General features: G+C 39.9%; 1 protein-coding gene across 2 annotated transcripts in view; it reads right to left on the bottom strand.

Annotated features, from left to right (window-relative positions):
- Positions 1–571: 571 nt before the first annotated feature.
- The window catches only part of LOC146966811 (cadherin-10-like), a 29,821-nt gene continuing 14,492 nt past the window's right edge, over positions 572–15,900 (bottom strand). For both annotated transcript variants that reach the window (XM_085763122.1, XM_085763123.1), the window contains 9 exons: positions 12,947–13,066; positions 11,706–11,873; positions 11,374–11,555; positions 9,984–10,237; positions 8,720–8,856; positions 8,490–8,611; positions 6,831–6,939; positions 5,526–5,777; positions 572–1,875 (listed from right to left, as the gene is read on the bottom strand). In XM_085763122.1, coding sequence (XP_085619248.1) covers positions 1,385–1,875; positions 5,526–5,777; positions 6,831–6,939; positions 8,490–8,611; positions 8,720–8,856; positions 9,984–10,237; positions 11,374–11,555; positions 11,706–11,873; positions 12,947–13,066 — 1,835 coding nt within the window. In that variant the 3' untranslated portion in view covers positions 572–1,384. The remainder of the gene's footprint in view (positions 1,876–5,525; positions 5,778–6,830; positions 6,940–8,489; positions 8,612–8,719; positions 8,857–9,983; positions 10,238–11,373; positions 11,556–11,705; positions 11,874–12,946; positions 13,067–15,900) is intronic.

The raw sequence follows: 15,900 nt of genomic DNA, 5'->3' as shown, positions 1-15,900 counted from the left end.
ATCAAGAAATAAATCAAACAACCTTGAAGAACATTAGAATTATAATAAAAATTAACTTTTGCTTCATCATGTAATTGAAAGTCAGTGAGATTTCAGGAACAATGTAGCGTGTCCTGTGCCTTAGACACTGTCAGAAATACAGATTAGATTCATCTGAATTTGCATGCACTTATAATTCAACTGTCCCCAAGTCCCCAAGTATACATAACAGAGTATTATTATGAGAAATACTTAAAACACCTCTTCACATGATATTGATCTAACTTTTTGAAGCATTTGAAACAAAGAAGCAACAGACAAATTCAACCCTGTTATGAAATCTTGACCCAGTACTCTGACTAGAGAATAACATTCTTTTATATGGAGTTTTGCTTGCTCTCAAACTGGCCTCTTTTATCATCCTGTTTACAGATAATTATATGTTTTAATGAACCACATCTTCCCACGAGGGAACGTATGCTTGTGTAAGAAAACAAAACAAAAATTTGAAAAAAAAAGGAAAAAAGAAGCAACACTCTACATAACCAGAAACTTCATTTAAAAAGCAGGCAAAGTACTGGAAATGTATCTGTTTCTTTTGTACATCATTTTATTAAGAAAATAAGTATAAAAATATAAATATAAAACAATATGACTCAGCATTCAAACAGCATGAATTCAGTGTATGACGGTTTTCCTACAACATACACTTTCCATTACATATTACACCTATATGATGAAATGAATTCATAGTTTGACAAATTAACTGCACCAACCATTCACATGAACATTGCTTGTCAAACAAGGATAGCAAATAGTATATAGGATGTCCATCATTAAAAACACTTTGTACATTTACAGCATTTTAATGGAGTTTGGCTGGAAAAGCCGCTTTGACTCCTTCCCCTCCCCCACCCAAACCCAGTCCAGTGCCATTAAACATTGATAGTATACAATACTACTATCTCTCAGGTCAATTACAAAACACATTGTCCACACCATTGTTCACAAAAAATCCTAAAAGTCAAAGGCATCGTTACTGATTATGACCAAAAACAGTAAAACTTTGAGAATTATACTGTATCTCCATCAATGAGAAAATGCAAAACTCAGTTCAAGTCTTAATTTCCATTTCAGCATCCACACGTGGATTGCAGGAATTTTAGTTTGAGCGCCTGTGTGCACGCACGCATGTGTATGAGAATTCAAATAGACAACTAGTTAACTAGCACACTAGCTAGCAAACTAGACAGATAAACAGATAGATAGCTTGATAGATAGGTAGACAGACAGTCAACTAGCTAGCTAGCTAACTAACTAGACAAACAACTGTCTGGCTAGCTAGCTAGATAAACAGACAGAAAAAAAATGGGCTTGAATAAAAGAGAGACTGTCATGGCTTCTTCTAGGTCTCTCGATCGGGGCTCTTCCCTATGTACATCTCTGCCAGCTTTTTGAATTGTGGTCCCCAGTTGCTGAGGTAATCGTAATCCTGGTCCCCCTCAGTGGCTCCAGACTCCAGTGAACTGAGGGATTCTGCCAGTGACCCACTGCCCTCATAAGCATATGTGGCCAGGGAGTCATAGGGGGGCGCTGTGGGATCTGAATCGTTCTCCTGAAGCCTCCCATTAATGAAGTCTCTGACATCCGTGTTATCCTTTATAGGTGATGTCCTCCGAAAGGGAAACAGCATTTCGGGTATGATGTCCCTACGCAGCTTGTTAGCATCCATCACCTCTGGGTTGCGCAGCGTGCCAATATCAAAGGCCTGAGTGTCCTCCTCTCCACCCCCTTCATCGTTGTAGCTGACAACGTTGTCTCTGACATCCTCTTTGGAGATGATCAGAGGCTCCTTCTTCCTCTGTCTCCTCAGGGCAGCAAACAGCACCACGATCACTACACAAAAACAGTGGGAAATACAGAGAGATAAAGCTCAGCATAAGAAGTGTGCCTCCTAACATGTGTCATGCATTAAAGAGCGCAGGGGAGCAAAAGCACAGAGGGGAGACACATTTGCTACCAGTGATAAATCCCCAACACTGCCTCAGGCATTCACCTCCTATTATTAAAGATTCAGTGAAAAAAGCTTTTTCTTTCTTTTTCCCTTTCACGGCATATTCCATGTATAAAATGCACTGTGGTTGGAAGATCCTTTTTTATGCTCTCCAGCACACAACCTCATATCTCATCTCCCTCATTCTATTTCAGCAGTAAAAGACAATCAGAGATTGCAGAGTGAGCATGTTTCCAGAGAGTGGCAGTGTGTGGCAGCAAGTTTTTAAATAAACTCATAAGTCTTCAGAAAAAGAGGAAGCAATCTTTCATTTAGGACTAACACAAAATCCTCCTCCACCTGTGCTCCCATCCTTCTCCCCTTTGCCTTTTTTTGTCCTATCAGCAGGTAATGTAGTTGCCTGCTTGCCTCCCACCTGGGTGTTAATTACAATCCCTTCAACATGGGTTGGGTGGGGGTGGCTGTTTAAAAGGTTCTTTGCGGACATTTGTGAGTGACCAGTGCCACGTTTATAGGCAGTGGACGACCGCAACGAGCAGGACCAGATAGGGAGAGGCGTTCCAGCTCAGCGCCTGGCTGTCGGAGTCAAGCAGAGGTGAATGAGACAGTCTGTCAGGAGGGTTCAAGCGCGAAAAAGCGTCAGATAATGAGCAGATGTCATGATATTCTGCTCAAGAGGAGAGCTTGAAATTTAACCTTCAGTGTGCAAGATATGTGAGAGAAGATTTGCCCGCCACCAGATACCAGGATTTAAAACTTGGAATGAAGACAAGCAGATGGAAGAAAAGCTGGTCAACACTAATTTGCTTGTAAGAGTAGTTTAGTCAGGGTGCAGATCAACCAACACACCAGACACTAAAGCAAGAAAATATGTCAGGAGGAAGAGGGTTCAACTTCACCACATGGAATTGGTTAAGGTCTCATATTCAGGGCAGCTTAGTCAATTTCTAGTGATTGTATTGGCTACAAGAGTCTGCAAGGACCTCAACACTCACAAAGTGCAGCCAGAAATGCTCCTATCAAGTACTCTGCCAAACAAGGTGAGACTCATTGACAGTTGAAACCCATTACTTATTGATATGCCCTTGACCATAAGCACAACACATTTCTGCTTTTTGCTGGGTAAAACGATAGGCACTGTCGCTGCAGGTCCTGTATGCTATTACATACAGCATCAGCAGCAGCAGCAGTGGTTCACAATGTCAAGAAGCAAAATGCAACCTGCATCACCAGAGACATACACAGTGCTGGGTGTATTTATTTGCCAATGGTTTGAACATAGAGCACATAGAGAGAGAACAGCTGAATATAAACAATATTCAAAGCAATCTGTCATTGATTAGACCAACTTTAATTTCTAATGAGCACTCATTCGTTTGGGGAAAAAAAGGAACTAAACAGGTTCCTCTATAGCTTTTCGCCCCAAGCTGTATTATTTAAGAAAAAAAATGTTGCCTTAAGTGGTCTCTTGCAGTTTCCTGATAAAAGACCTCATGTGGTCATGTGAATAATGACTGTCCATCAAGGTGGATGGTGTCTAAGGTTTACATCCCATCCTATACCAAGAGCCAGAGCCGTTTTCTTTTAATGATAATTATGATGTTTCAAATATGAAGTGTTAAGTGCTCATTTGTGTCTTTTTATAATGACCATATGGATCATTGTGGGAGGCCCTGCCAAAATCCCACTCAGGCTTGATCACTTTCTCTTGGACTCTTTCTTTCTTTCTTCCTTTTTTTAAATTTTTTTATTTTTTTTTACTCAACTTTAATTTTTAGATCGGCGTTCCCTTCCCTGTAGCTTAGGCATTAGGCGGGTGATTTTTTTTTTCTTTGTTTTTTCTTGATTTTGATGCTTAATTAAATATTTATTTTTTTAATTACACACATTGGAAATGAATATTGTGGATTTCAAAATGTGGTGTTCAGTTGCTGATATGATTCAAATTAGTATGATTTGTGTCAGTGTAATAATACTATTAGGACACTTTCATTCAAAAAAGCAAATCAGATATTTTTCTGTCATTAATGTTGCCATGGCCGTTGTCCTAATATGTTGAGCTGCTGGGATGCTGCCATCTGAAATGGGGACCACTGGCAGAATGTCATAATTTCAGAAACATATTATGGATTTAAGAGAGTTGGGAGTCCAAGCTTTCAATCGATCATGTCATGTTGCTAACTATAGACCATGTGATCTTTTTTCCCTCCATATGGGCACTCAGCAGCATGTTCTTGAGCAAGCAACTCACTCTGGGAATGTTATTGACTTCAGGACACCGACTTGGCTGCAGCGTGGAGCATATGAACATTAGGCCTGGCTGGCTCCTTTTTGTGAGGCATGTGCCCACACCATGGACCCACTTGCAAACCACTTGCTTGACAACCACTTAATGCTGTGGCAAGGTCATTCAGTCCTGTCCTGTTGAGAGCTCAGGAGCTCAACCAGCAAAAGTACAAGAAATGGCTTCAACACTGAGTTTGTCGGCTCTTATGTAAGTTGCAAATATCAGCATGTCCAGCTTCCTAATTTACCACCTACATTAGAAACCCACTGTTGCCCATGAAGCCAAAGAGCATATCTTTTATCGAACCACATTATTATGTGAGGCCACAGGTTATGTTACAAAAAGCCTGTAAAGGACTGACATATTTGTTGTGTGGGAGACTAGAAGCTATTATATCCAAGTTTAGGGTAATGCTGTGTCCTGCTCTTTGGTGGGAACTGTAGCCATGGCCTTGTTTCTTGACCAAGGGTTATGTTTTGCAGTTTTTAGTGCTCATACAGAAGGTTATTGTATTATAAACAACACAAACTTTCTGGAAATGTGCACAATACACCTTCTATCTTATCTCTGTTTGCCATCTGCTAACTGGCCATAACCAGGCCACTGGCTTCTCACAGTGTTATTTACACTACAGCTACCATGCCACAGAAGAACGGCACTGCTCCTTATTTACATGCCTTCTTTGTGGAACCTCGGCAGGCGGTGATGCTGACTGTTTCCCTTGAAGTGGAAGCTTAACACCTTTTTTACAGGGTTGTTGTTGTAAGACAGAAACCAGTCGGAGATGGAGTTGACACAGGGATGAACAGGTGTTACCTGGAAATGAGACGACTGCTTTTATTTACTTCAGTGTGAAATCACTGGTCCATTATTTCATTAGTAACTGGAGGTGTTTGAATTTCTTGTTGTTATCACTGTAAACTGTACAGCAAAGCTAGAATGAAAAGCTTGGCAGGCATAGCAACAGAAACTAAGTGGGGTGAGATATAGTGAGAGGCTTATTGGGGTGTCTTCAGGATAGAGGGTGCTGTAAATTGTGTAGATTTTAAAGCACTCTGAAGCCAGTTTGTGATTTTTCTTTCTATCTTTTTTTTTGTTGCTGGTTACATAAATGAAATATACAAGACTTGAGCAGAAGACCTGAGAAACTACAGTTGTAACTGTTGCTCAATAAAGAATCAAGCATCACAGCAATCACAAAAAAAGATACTGTACATACACATGTTCATACACGAGGGGACTTACTGAGGAGAATGATGACACAGAGCAGTATGGCCACCAGAGCTCCAGTTGTGAGACCATCTGAGAAGGGCAGGACCTCGGGGTTACAGGTCTGCATGTTTCCACGGCTGTCACAGGCGCACACGCGCACGATGAGTGTGCTGGTGCTGCTCTGAATGGGGTAGTCGTTGTCGGAGATCACTACGGGCAGGAAGTACATGCTCATCTCACGTCGGCTGAAACCTTCCCGACGCGTCAGGATATTGGCAGTGTTATCTGCGGAAAGATGCAAATGGGCAAAGCTTGTCAGGGATGAGATATTTCAGTTAGCTAGATGATCCTACAGGAAAGAACTGCAGTCTTTATTTCCTTCTTTGTCTCTCCAGTGACAGGCAGCTCATAATAACTTTGCAGGCCTATTGAAATTGACTAAGGTGTCTAAGCAGCAATTCAAACAAAACGTCAAGCACATTAATAATAATCACTGCTATTCATTGAATACAAATCTTCATTCTTAATAAATAAATACAAACATGGCTTGATTAGTAATCATATAGTAGTCGTCATTCTGGAAAAAAAATACAACAAAAAAACAACAATAGCATTGCTGCGCATGGCAACACTCTATCAATAAACTAATTAAAGTCCAAAGTTTGTTTGTCATAATTCCCCTCAGTCTCCATCTTAAGTCTCTGCTGCAGTCTTTTCACTTTATCTACTGCAATGCATCCCAGCCGTTGAAGAGTTTCAGTCACAATTTACTCAGTCAATGCTCAAACGAGGACCAGGCACACTGCTGCAGTTAGGAATAAACAGACTCTGCAGTCAAAGTTGTCCAAACTGTTACTGCGAGCTTCTAAAGCTACCACTGTATTTATTTCTATCTTTGAGAAACCAAAAAAGAAAAAGGAAAAAAACAACAACACATTTTTCAATGACAAATATTTTCTGTTGTATGAAAGAAAAACAAAAATCCATCTGTAACACAATACATGATAGATGTGGGATGACTGCCTGAAGCCTCACGTTTACAACGGCTTTACTGCAAATTAAATTTGCCAAACAGCCCAAGAGGAAAGGATACTAACATGACAAATTCAATAAGATGACTACAATCATATATTGCAAATGTCGAATACATTCTGCTCCAGTCTATTCTCTTCTGTGTCACATCAAGGTTATAGTCCTTAACACTTACCTACATCTTATCAAACTGCATTTCCGTATTTGTTGAATACACCGAATGAAATAGGGCTGTTTTATCTTAACATGGAGACAAAGAGAAGCATTTTCTTCTATTTGTCGGGTAAAATAAAAATCACAGGTTACCTTCTCTGTCCTCGATGGTGAAGTTTGGGTTGCTGGCACTTATACTGAACAAAAACTTGTGTCCAACAAGGGGCTCGTCTGTGTCAACAGCACTTATTGTCTGAATCAGCTGCAAAGGAGAGAACAAAGTATGAGAAACAAAATGCTAATAAGTCTTATTTGTAGGGGAGACATCAAGTATCTGATCTAAAAACATGATGCTGGTTCCAACAAGAGAGACCATATCTCTCCTGCACTTCCCACCAGTTACCAGTGAAGTGCAGAAAAAGATGTTCAGATCCTTTTGATTTTCTTTTAAAGCCTTGAATGGAGTGGCACCGGGTTACATCTGTGAACCGTTTGTCCTCTATTCCACCTCCATACCCCTCACATCTGCTGACCAATCACTGCTCTCCTTTCAGGCTCCCAGTTAAAATCCAAAGGTGAACGAGCATTTTATATTATTGGCCCTGAAGTGTGGAACAGTTTACTACTCACTATTAGATCGTCCTCCACTAATGGCTTTGAAACTCATCTAAAGACCCATATGTTATATTTAGCCTTTCAATGAGTCATCCTGAAGACGTTACTCACCACACTTTTTTTTTTTTTTTTTTTTGGGGGGGGGCGGACTTTTCTATGTGCAATGCTGCTGTTCTAATGATGTTATTCAGATATTATGTTCTTTTGGATTTAGCCTGTATCCATTTTCATTTTTGATATTTGATCATTGCTATGGTTTCTTTGATTGTAATCAACAGTCAAATGATCCCATACTGTAATCCCTCTGTAAACCACTTCACTCAGTGTTTGTAAATGTTCTCTTCAAATGGGCTGACGAAGCACATTGGTTTTCTGTAGTATTTCTGATTGCATTCAAATCAATTTTCTTCGTCATAATTCATTTCTTTGCAAAGCAAGACTTCACAGTTTAACATCAACGGTACAGGAAAAAAACAAAAAAAGAAACATTCATTCAGGCCAATCAGATACATACTAGACTAATCAGTAATTAGCATGAAGTGTTTAGATAATTAAAAGATTTGCTGTCTCTTGAAACTTTACAACAAACACGTGTGGCTATACTGTAGTGTGAGTGATGGCTCCCTATACTATAAGTCTGCACTGAGCACACGAGTGTGAGCTTTGTGGACAGACGGACTTCTGAACCTCTGGAAATGTCAGACATATCTGCTAGAAGCCTCCTGCTGAAGCAGAGTATCATGAACCATATGTGCCATGTTAAATACATAAATGTCAGTACATATTCATTTCTGGTTTATTGCACACGGCGATGTCAGGCACTGTGCTGCATGTACCCTGTTTACACAGTCCCTACGCAATTGACTTTACTTTGGATCATTTATATTGATTCATGTAACATCACTTGACAGATATATGATTATTACTGTTATTGCAACAAGAATAACTGTGCAGAACATTAGTGTAATTAGTGTATGAAACAGAGTGCCTATAAAATCTTAATATAACCAAAATGTTTTCCAGGCTTATAATTAATCAGCATGATAAGTAACGGTCTGTGTAGATATGTTGACAAATATTAACTGTATCGCACTGCGTGGATTTGTCATGTAGATAAAACTGAATGTATGCTTCAATGGCAATTATTAATTTAGTAAATGAGATATTTCAAGCCATGTGATCATAAGTCGTAAGCACCTGTCCTGCTTTGACATTCTCACAGACAAATGTGTCGTAGGACATCGCAAACTCCGGGGCGTTGTCATTTACATCTAACACCTTGATGAACACAGGCACTCGGTTCGTCTGACCTGGGTTATCTGGAAAAGAATTAAGAAAAATAAATAGTTGCAGTAAGCATGATGAGTCACAACATCACTGACTGTAACTAGGTATAAAACTATGATATGAATTGAAGCTTCAGTTACTTATTTCAGTGGCCATCACAGAAATGTTGTGCCATTTGGACATCTCTCTGTCCAGAGCTTTCAGTGTTGTGATGGTGCCATTTACAGAGTCGACGTTGAACAACCTCTCGAGATCTGTGTGTCGATCAATATTGTATCTGAAAGCAAACAAAAAGCAAACAAAATATTAATTGATACCACACATGGTTTATCCATGACTACCTTAGGGCATTTGATTACATGTTATATAGCTCAAAAATTGACTGCAGTTTTTTTTTTTTTTAAGTATTTTTTGGGGCTTTTTATTGCCTTTAATTTAAAGCACATAGAGAGAGAGACAGGACATGGGGAGGCAGAGAGGGGGAATGACATGCAGGAAAGGGCTGCCCGATGCAGGATTCGAACCGGGGCCACCTGCAGTGAGGACTGTTAGTAGCCTCAACACCATGACTGCAGTTTTGACTCTTTCTTCTTGCACAGAACTTCTTAACTTCATAAAAATGTTTTTTGCACAGTACAGACAATGTATTCTTTTCTTTCTGTTGTAAAGAGATGATTCATCTGTCCTCGTGCATCCTCATTTGTCATCGTCAACTTTCATATTCCACTCAAATTTGAATATGCAACACAATACGCCATGTGGCATGGGCCGAGAGTGGCATATCTCTGTGTCAGAGACGAGCAGGCGCCATATGTGTGGAATGGCGGCGCTGAGCTGTGTGAATCGATACAGCAAATTAGGCTCTTTCACTTTGACTTTGTGCAGTGCCACAGAGGGCTTACATAATTCTGGGAAATAAACAGTGTCTGTATTCACTTCACAGGGCCGCCGCCATTTTCCACTGGGAAATCACCAGGAGGGACCCATGAATAATATTCTTTTCTTCCCCCCCTCCACACTGACACATGGCTAGGCTGATGGATTAGATTTAGCCAAGTGGGCACATTTTTATCCTCACTCTGAGAAAGTGATAAGAGGAGACTTTGTATTTCTACCATGTGTTGCCTGTTTTCTTATTGATTTTATGCTAGTTTAATTAAAGCTGGAACAATGAGTTTTGAAGTAATGAAATTAGCACAATAAAGCGATGAACTCACTTGGTTTGTGAGGAAATATTTTCTTAAAAGCTCCATCGATTCATTTCTAAGTTGACTTAATCATGTATTTCAATCCCAGAGGGGGATGAACTTGTTGTGAGAAGGTAGAAAAGGGAGCTGACATGTGGCTATAACAGTCTGACTCTGTTTGGGGTCTAAACACGTCTCGCTGTCTCTTGTTGCGTACCTGACTGGCTTGTTGTCAGCATCGGGGTCCCTGGCTGACACCACACCGACGAAGCTGCCAGCAGCCGTGTCCTCATGCACCTCGATGATGTAAGGGTTCCTGGTGAAAACCGGGGGCTCATCCACGTCCTCTACGGTTACCTTGACCGTGGCGTAGTCTTTGAATTGCAAACCGTGGATGAACTTTACATCTAAGTAGGTATTTTTCACCTCCACTCTGAACTCGTAGTCCCTCTTACTTTCATAATCCAGTGCCTGGAGATGAAAGAGCATCAGAAGTCAAGCTGTAGACTTTTCCATAAAAACAGTCAGCCTCCAGGATTTTGATAGGCAATTTATTGCATTTCATTTGTCTGCCTTTATCTTTTTCGTACTCTAAATTCTAAGTTACAAATCCATGTGAGGAATACTGATCTGGAAGGTCTTAGGGGAAAACTAAAAGGAGTTTCTAGCAAAAGACTGTTTTATATTATTCATTTCACAGGCTTAGGGTATCTGATTTTACACTGCAGTTCAAAAATAAATTCTGTCGTCTTTCTTACATGAATAAACGTTATCGGGTGGTTTCTAATCTCAAACTGTACTTTTCTGTCTTTTCACTGAAGTGAAACGTACATATTAAAATTAGATGAAAAAAAGAGAGCTCAAATTTAATTTAAATTAAACACACCGTTAAACTTGGAACAGTCAAGAGAAGCTTGTAAAAGCTAATTCTTTAACCTTTTAGGAGTTCAACTTTCAATCTTCTGATGGATATACATCTTTACTTTTTTGTCTAAGTTCTATATGGAACAGATCATGTAGCTATTATCTGATGTGGTAACATGAGGTTTTCCATGAACAGTTGTGTATTTCTTGGTGACCAGGCTGGTCATTACAGCTAAGTGACATGTCACTTATCAGAAGAAGTGTTTATCTGATTGCACAGCCATTATCAGTCAAGTAATTGTTACAGTTGCAGCATGAAGTGGTTTGATGAGCCATTTGTTATTTTGCTACAAAGCTAATGCTAACATTAACAACTGCTTACCAGTGTAGCAGAAATGTTGTTGTTCAGAATTAAGCTTCACTCGCTAAGAAATGTGACCAGCGGTGGAAAGCAACACCATAGCAACACCCTATCACTTTCCAATACCGAGTCAGTGTACAGTACCATCTGAAAGATTAGCTCTGCTAAGGGGGAGGGGGGGTATTTTGTATAACTTCTTATGTTGTAAACACCATGATGACTAATCCTTATCACCAGACTGGTTTGTAAAAAGCTGTTAATGCTAACACTAGTTACGCAGCATTAGCACAACTAACAATTAGCTCCTTTAAATGCATTAAACAAAAGTTATAAAGCACCTCAGAGGAAAAGGAAGACGGAAAGAATAAATAAAATAGTTCACCTTTTTGATTATGATGACTCCCTCCTGTGTGGTCTGGTCAGTGATGATGTTGAATATGTCATGACCACCAACAATACTGTACTCCATCTCAGCATTACGCCCAATATCTGGATCATCAGCCTTAATACGGCCAACCGCGCCTCCGATCTCTGTGGACTCCACAGCAGTCACCCGAAAGGAATCTGCACATGACAGTCAGTGTAAAAATAAATAAATATTGTATAATGGTTGTGTCATGAGATTTATCTTACCTCAAAGATTGAACAAAAGTTCACTCATTATTTAGAAGCTTATCAAGAGTCACTGTGAAATATGGAGGACTGGTCTCTTACGGTTAGCGAAGCGTGGCGGGCTGTCGTTCACATCAGAGAGAGTGATGCTGACTGTAGTGGTTCCTGAAAGGCCGCCCATCTGTCCAGCCATGTCTTTTGCCTGGATCACAACCTGGTAGTTTTCCTTGACTTCTCTGTCCATGCCAGGCAGGGCTGTTTTGATGGTGCCTGGAAAAAAAACAACAACACAACATTATTTCTACCACATTTGCCAGGAAAACTGGAAAATTTATTTGCTGCCTTCCTGAAAATTTGATAAGATTAAGATCAGTTCCAGCTCTGTTCTCAACCATATCTCGTGGGAAATTACATTTATATACTACAAATTTGGTTTGTCAATTGTATTTTGGGGGGAAAATGTAATAGCTGCCTGGTTTATGTTCCCTGGCAATGTTTTTCTTCTGTCAGAAGTGCTACAATGTTACAACATGAATGCTGTCGGGGGTTGGTCTGGGTGGATGGTGAATGTACAAAGTGCAGGACATCCTAAGTCCTGTGTCTGGTTAGGTTTAAACAACAAAAGCACCTAATTGATATTGATAAAATAAAGCCTGTATCATTTTTAAAGGAATATAATCACTTTTTTTTCTTTTTACATATCAAACTAAGAAACTTACCTCATCTGAGTGAAAAAAGAGGTTCCCAATTAAACAACCACTGTTGAAATCAGAGAAAACTACTAGTACTAGTAGTACAAGTATGGTATAGTGTTGTATCGAGAATGCAACAGAAGCACCTCTGTTCTGATCACTCGTATAACAGGATCAATCTGACATTATGAATCAGCTTTACCTCTTGGTGAATTGGCAAATACTGTAATCTTATTTCACAAATGTGTTAGATATTACAAAGATGTGCTGTAAATAAATAACGTGAATAATGGCTCTGAAGGGGTTTGCCTTTTTCAGCCTAGGCACCAAAGTGTCATCAAAGTGAATTACTTTTTAATAATATCTTACTTTTATGTCTTATTTTATTTAGTTAAACGTGGGGGGAAACAACTGGATTTTAAATTCAAGCCGAAACGAGTCATCTCATTGATTTTCCTTTTTACTGAAGGGAATTTACTGTAGTAGCTGAGACTAAAATCTCACATTTGATGTTTAACATTAGTAACACAGGCAGATCCTTATTCAGCTTGTTTAATTCTCACAAACACTTACCCGAGCCGTGAGAAAGATCTGTTTATAGACTCGCATAACATTAGAAACTGCATCCTGATCCTGCCGGGTTTGGCTTACCATTTTCAGAATCCACCGAGAAATACGGTTGTCCCTGAAGGATGCTATACACAAGCTTGGCACTGTTCCCATATGTTTGATCATCGGCATCAGTGGCAGTAACAGTGGCAACAGATGTACCTGCAAATAGAACATGCAGAGTCAATTTTAAAGCCAAAGCAATGATGCCGCACACATCGAGTTGAGGCATGATCAAATGACTGACTCAACATATTTTTATTTGCTTCTTCGTCATATGAAGAGATGCTGTTCTAATGCTCCCTGCACAATGCAATCCTGGTGGCAGCTTTAATACCAGCTGCCCTGATAGTATTTGTCTTTTAGTGGTAGCCAGCTAATATTCATGTCAAACCGCAGGCCTCAGGAGGAAGTCACATTATTGGACTACTGACGTCTCTACTAAACTCAATCAGGAACCCAGGATCGCTTGTCATTTTCACCTTTCTTTAAAGAAACAACAAGGTACTTGCCACAGCTGCCTCTACCTCAGTGAAAATTATAGCTTTCATTAAACCACAGTGTCTTAGCAGTTGAATCTCTTTTAAATATCAGTGAGACTGAAAGCTCCTGTTTGTTTTCTCTTCTTTTTGACATATGTTGTCAGAATCAGAGGTGTGGCAACATTAGGCAAATACTGACAGGCTTCTGCTGATGAGCTGAGGAGCTGAAATATAATTACTGAGCTCATGTAGCTGTATTATACTCCTGCAAGTGTTTGGACAGTTATACTTTCTTTATTCTTCAGGCTCAGTGCTTCAGCACATCGAATTGAAAACGAAATGATGGAATCTATTGTTAAAGTGCCAAGACTCAACTTTAATTTGAGAGTGTGTAAGAGTGTGTCAGATATAGGGCTTTTAGCAAATAGTGCTCAAAGTTTAGGGTTTCCAAAGTAATTGAAGAGATGCATCTGAAGTGAAACATTTTTATTTTGTGGTAAATCATTTGGAGTCTATCACTGTGTGAACTCTCTGACCCGTATACACCCCTTGTTGATGAGCAGCCTCCTTCAGCTGCTGCCAGCTTTATGGGATCTCTCTGCTTTTAGGAATAAAGCTCCATCGGGTTGAAACCAGACGGTTGACCCTGCCAGTCTGAAAAGCTCTTTGGTTGTTTTGGCTGTATGTTTAGGATCGTTGTCGTGCTGAATGATGAAATGCCGTCCAATGAGTTTTGATGCATTTGGCTGAACGCTCCTGTACACCTCTGTATTCATCCTGCTGCTTCCTGCCACTGCAGTGGAATCATCAATAAATGCCAGAATGTCTGTTCCATTGGAGTCATACAGTTTGTGCCCAGACTATAACAGAACCACCGCCATGTTTGACAGATGAGATGGTGGCTTTGGGTCACAGGCTACTCCTTTTTTTTTTCTTCACAATTTCCCCCCTCCATCATTTTGATATAGGTTGATTTTTGTTTCATCAGTGCATATGTTTGTGTTGGTTTCTATTTGTGTGTTTCTGTGAACTGATGCCTGGCCTTTCTGTCTTTGAGGTTTATCGGTGGTTTGCATCCCATGGTGATTCCTCTGAGGTGACGGTCACAAAGTCTTCTCTTTATTGTTGACAAAGAAACACGTACACCTACTTACTGGTGAGCGTTCTTGACATGCTGTGCAGACATAGGGTTGTTTTTCTGCACCATGCAAATAGTTTTCATCTCAGCCACAAGACATTTGCTCCACAGTCAACAAGGTCAGTTGCCATTTTTATACTTTTCCAATACACACTTTTTTTCTCTTTAGAATTTACCGAGTTTTTGATTTTGTAAAAAAAAGCTACTTTTGAAATAGATCCTTGGTTTAAGCCTCCTCATTATCGTCTTCAATTACATGGCCACCTGTTCAGTCCTCATTGACAGACAAATGTCTCAATCTGAATGGCAACTCTCAGACAAACCCGAGCCAAATCGGAGTGTTTTGGGCACAAGCTAACATTTGAACACCACACAACTTCCCATGAAGCACTTAGGCTGTGTTTCCACTATGTGGTACCGACTCGACTCGACTCGACTTAACTCAACTCGGCTTGGTACCAGGTACTATTCTGGAGGTTGTTTCCATTACAGGATAGTACAGCCTTTAGAGTAGCTGGTCGTCAAAGCAGCGCTGCTTAATGGAATAAAATAAAATGTACTATAGACTTATTTGTTAATTTTAAAACAGTTAATTTATTGAAATGTCTGTACATAGAGCCGCTGGTCCCAGCCAGCTGGTCCCATAGGCTGACCACATATTGGGGATCTAAACAGTTACTGTAAAACTTAATAAAGTGACATATTAACAGCCCTACAGCAAGAATTAAAACAGCTTTTATCCGTGGAGGATATTCTTGCATGCAGCACATTGATGATGCAGTGACACACTGATGGTTCTCGACCAATAAGTGGCTTTCAATGTTCTCACATCACCTTTTCCCGTTTTGGGACCTCGGCCGGGGTGGTACCAGAAAAGTAGTACCAGGTACTAGATTCCAGGTACTTAATGCAAACAGGATGAGTTTAGTCGAGTCGAGCTGGTATCATGGCATTAGTTGCCAAATGTCCGATTTCTTTTTTAAAATTCTACATACAGCAAATGTGCAGTGTGAGCATGATGTGTTCAAAAGGCTACACCTTGGACCCAGTTAATAATGATGAAAACCTGCTCAAACTAAAGCCGACACTTGTAGCATGTATACATTTACCACAAATCAGATGTGTTGAAGCACAGAGCCTGGAGAATAAGAGCATGTGTACCTATCTGAATGCTGTGGTCTGTATGTCCACATTATATTCTGCATTGTAAAACTATCACAGAGACCATAACAACACATTACATGTTGTGCACTCCATATACTGTATGCAAAAAATACAAATGCCCAGCTTTCACAATTAGGTAATGTGTTATTGGATGTGTTTCATTTGTAAAATGAGTAAACATTTAAGCTTAGAAAGAGCTTTCTTCTTCTACA

Source organism: Trachurus japonicus, chromosome 20 (assembly GCF_045865225.1).
Source record: "Trachurus japonicus isolate A0001 chromosome 20, Traja_1.0".
Taxonomy (NCBI): Eukaryota; Metazoa; Chordata; class Actinopteri; order Carangiformes; family Carangidae; genus Trachurus; species Trachurus japonicus.
The sequence above is the reverse complement of the archived record's forward strand: the minus strand, read 5'-3'. Positions and strand labels throughout refer to the sequence as shown.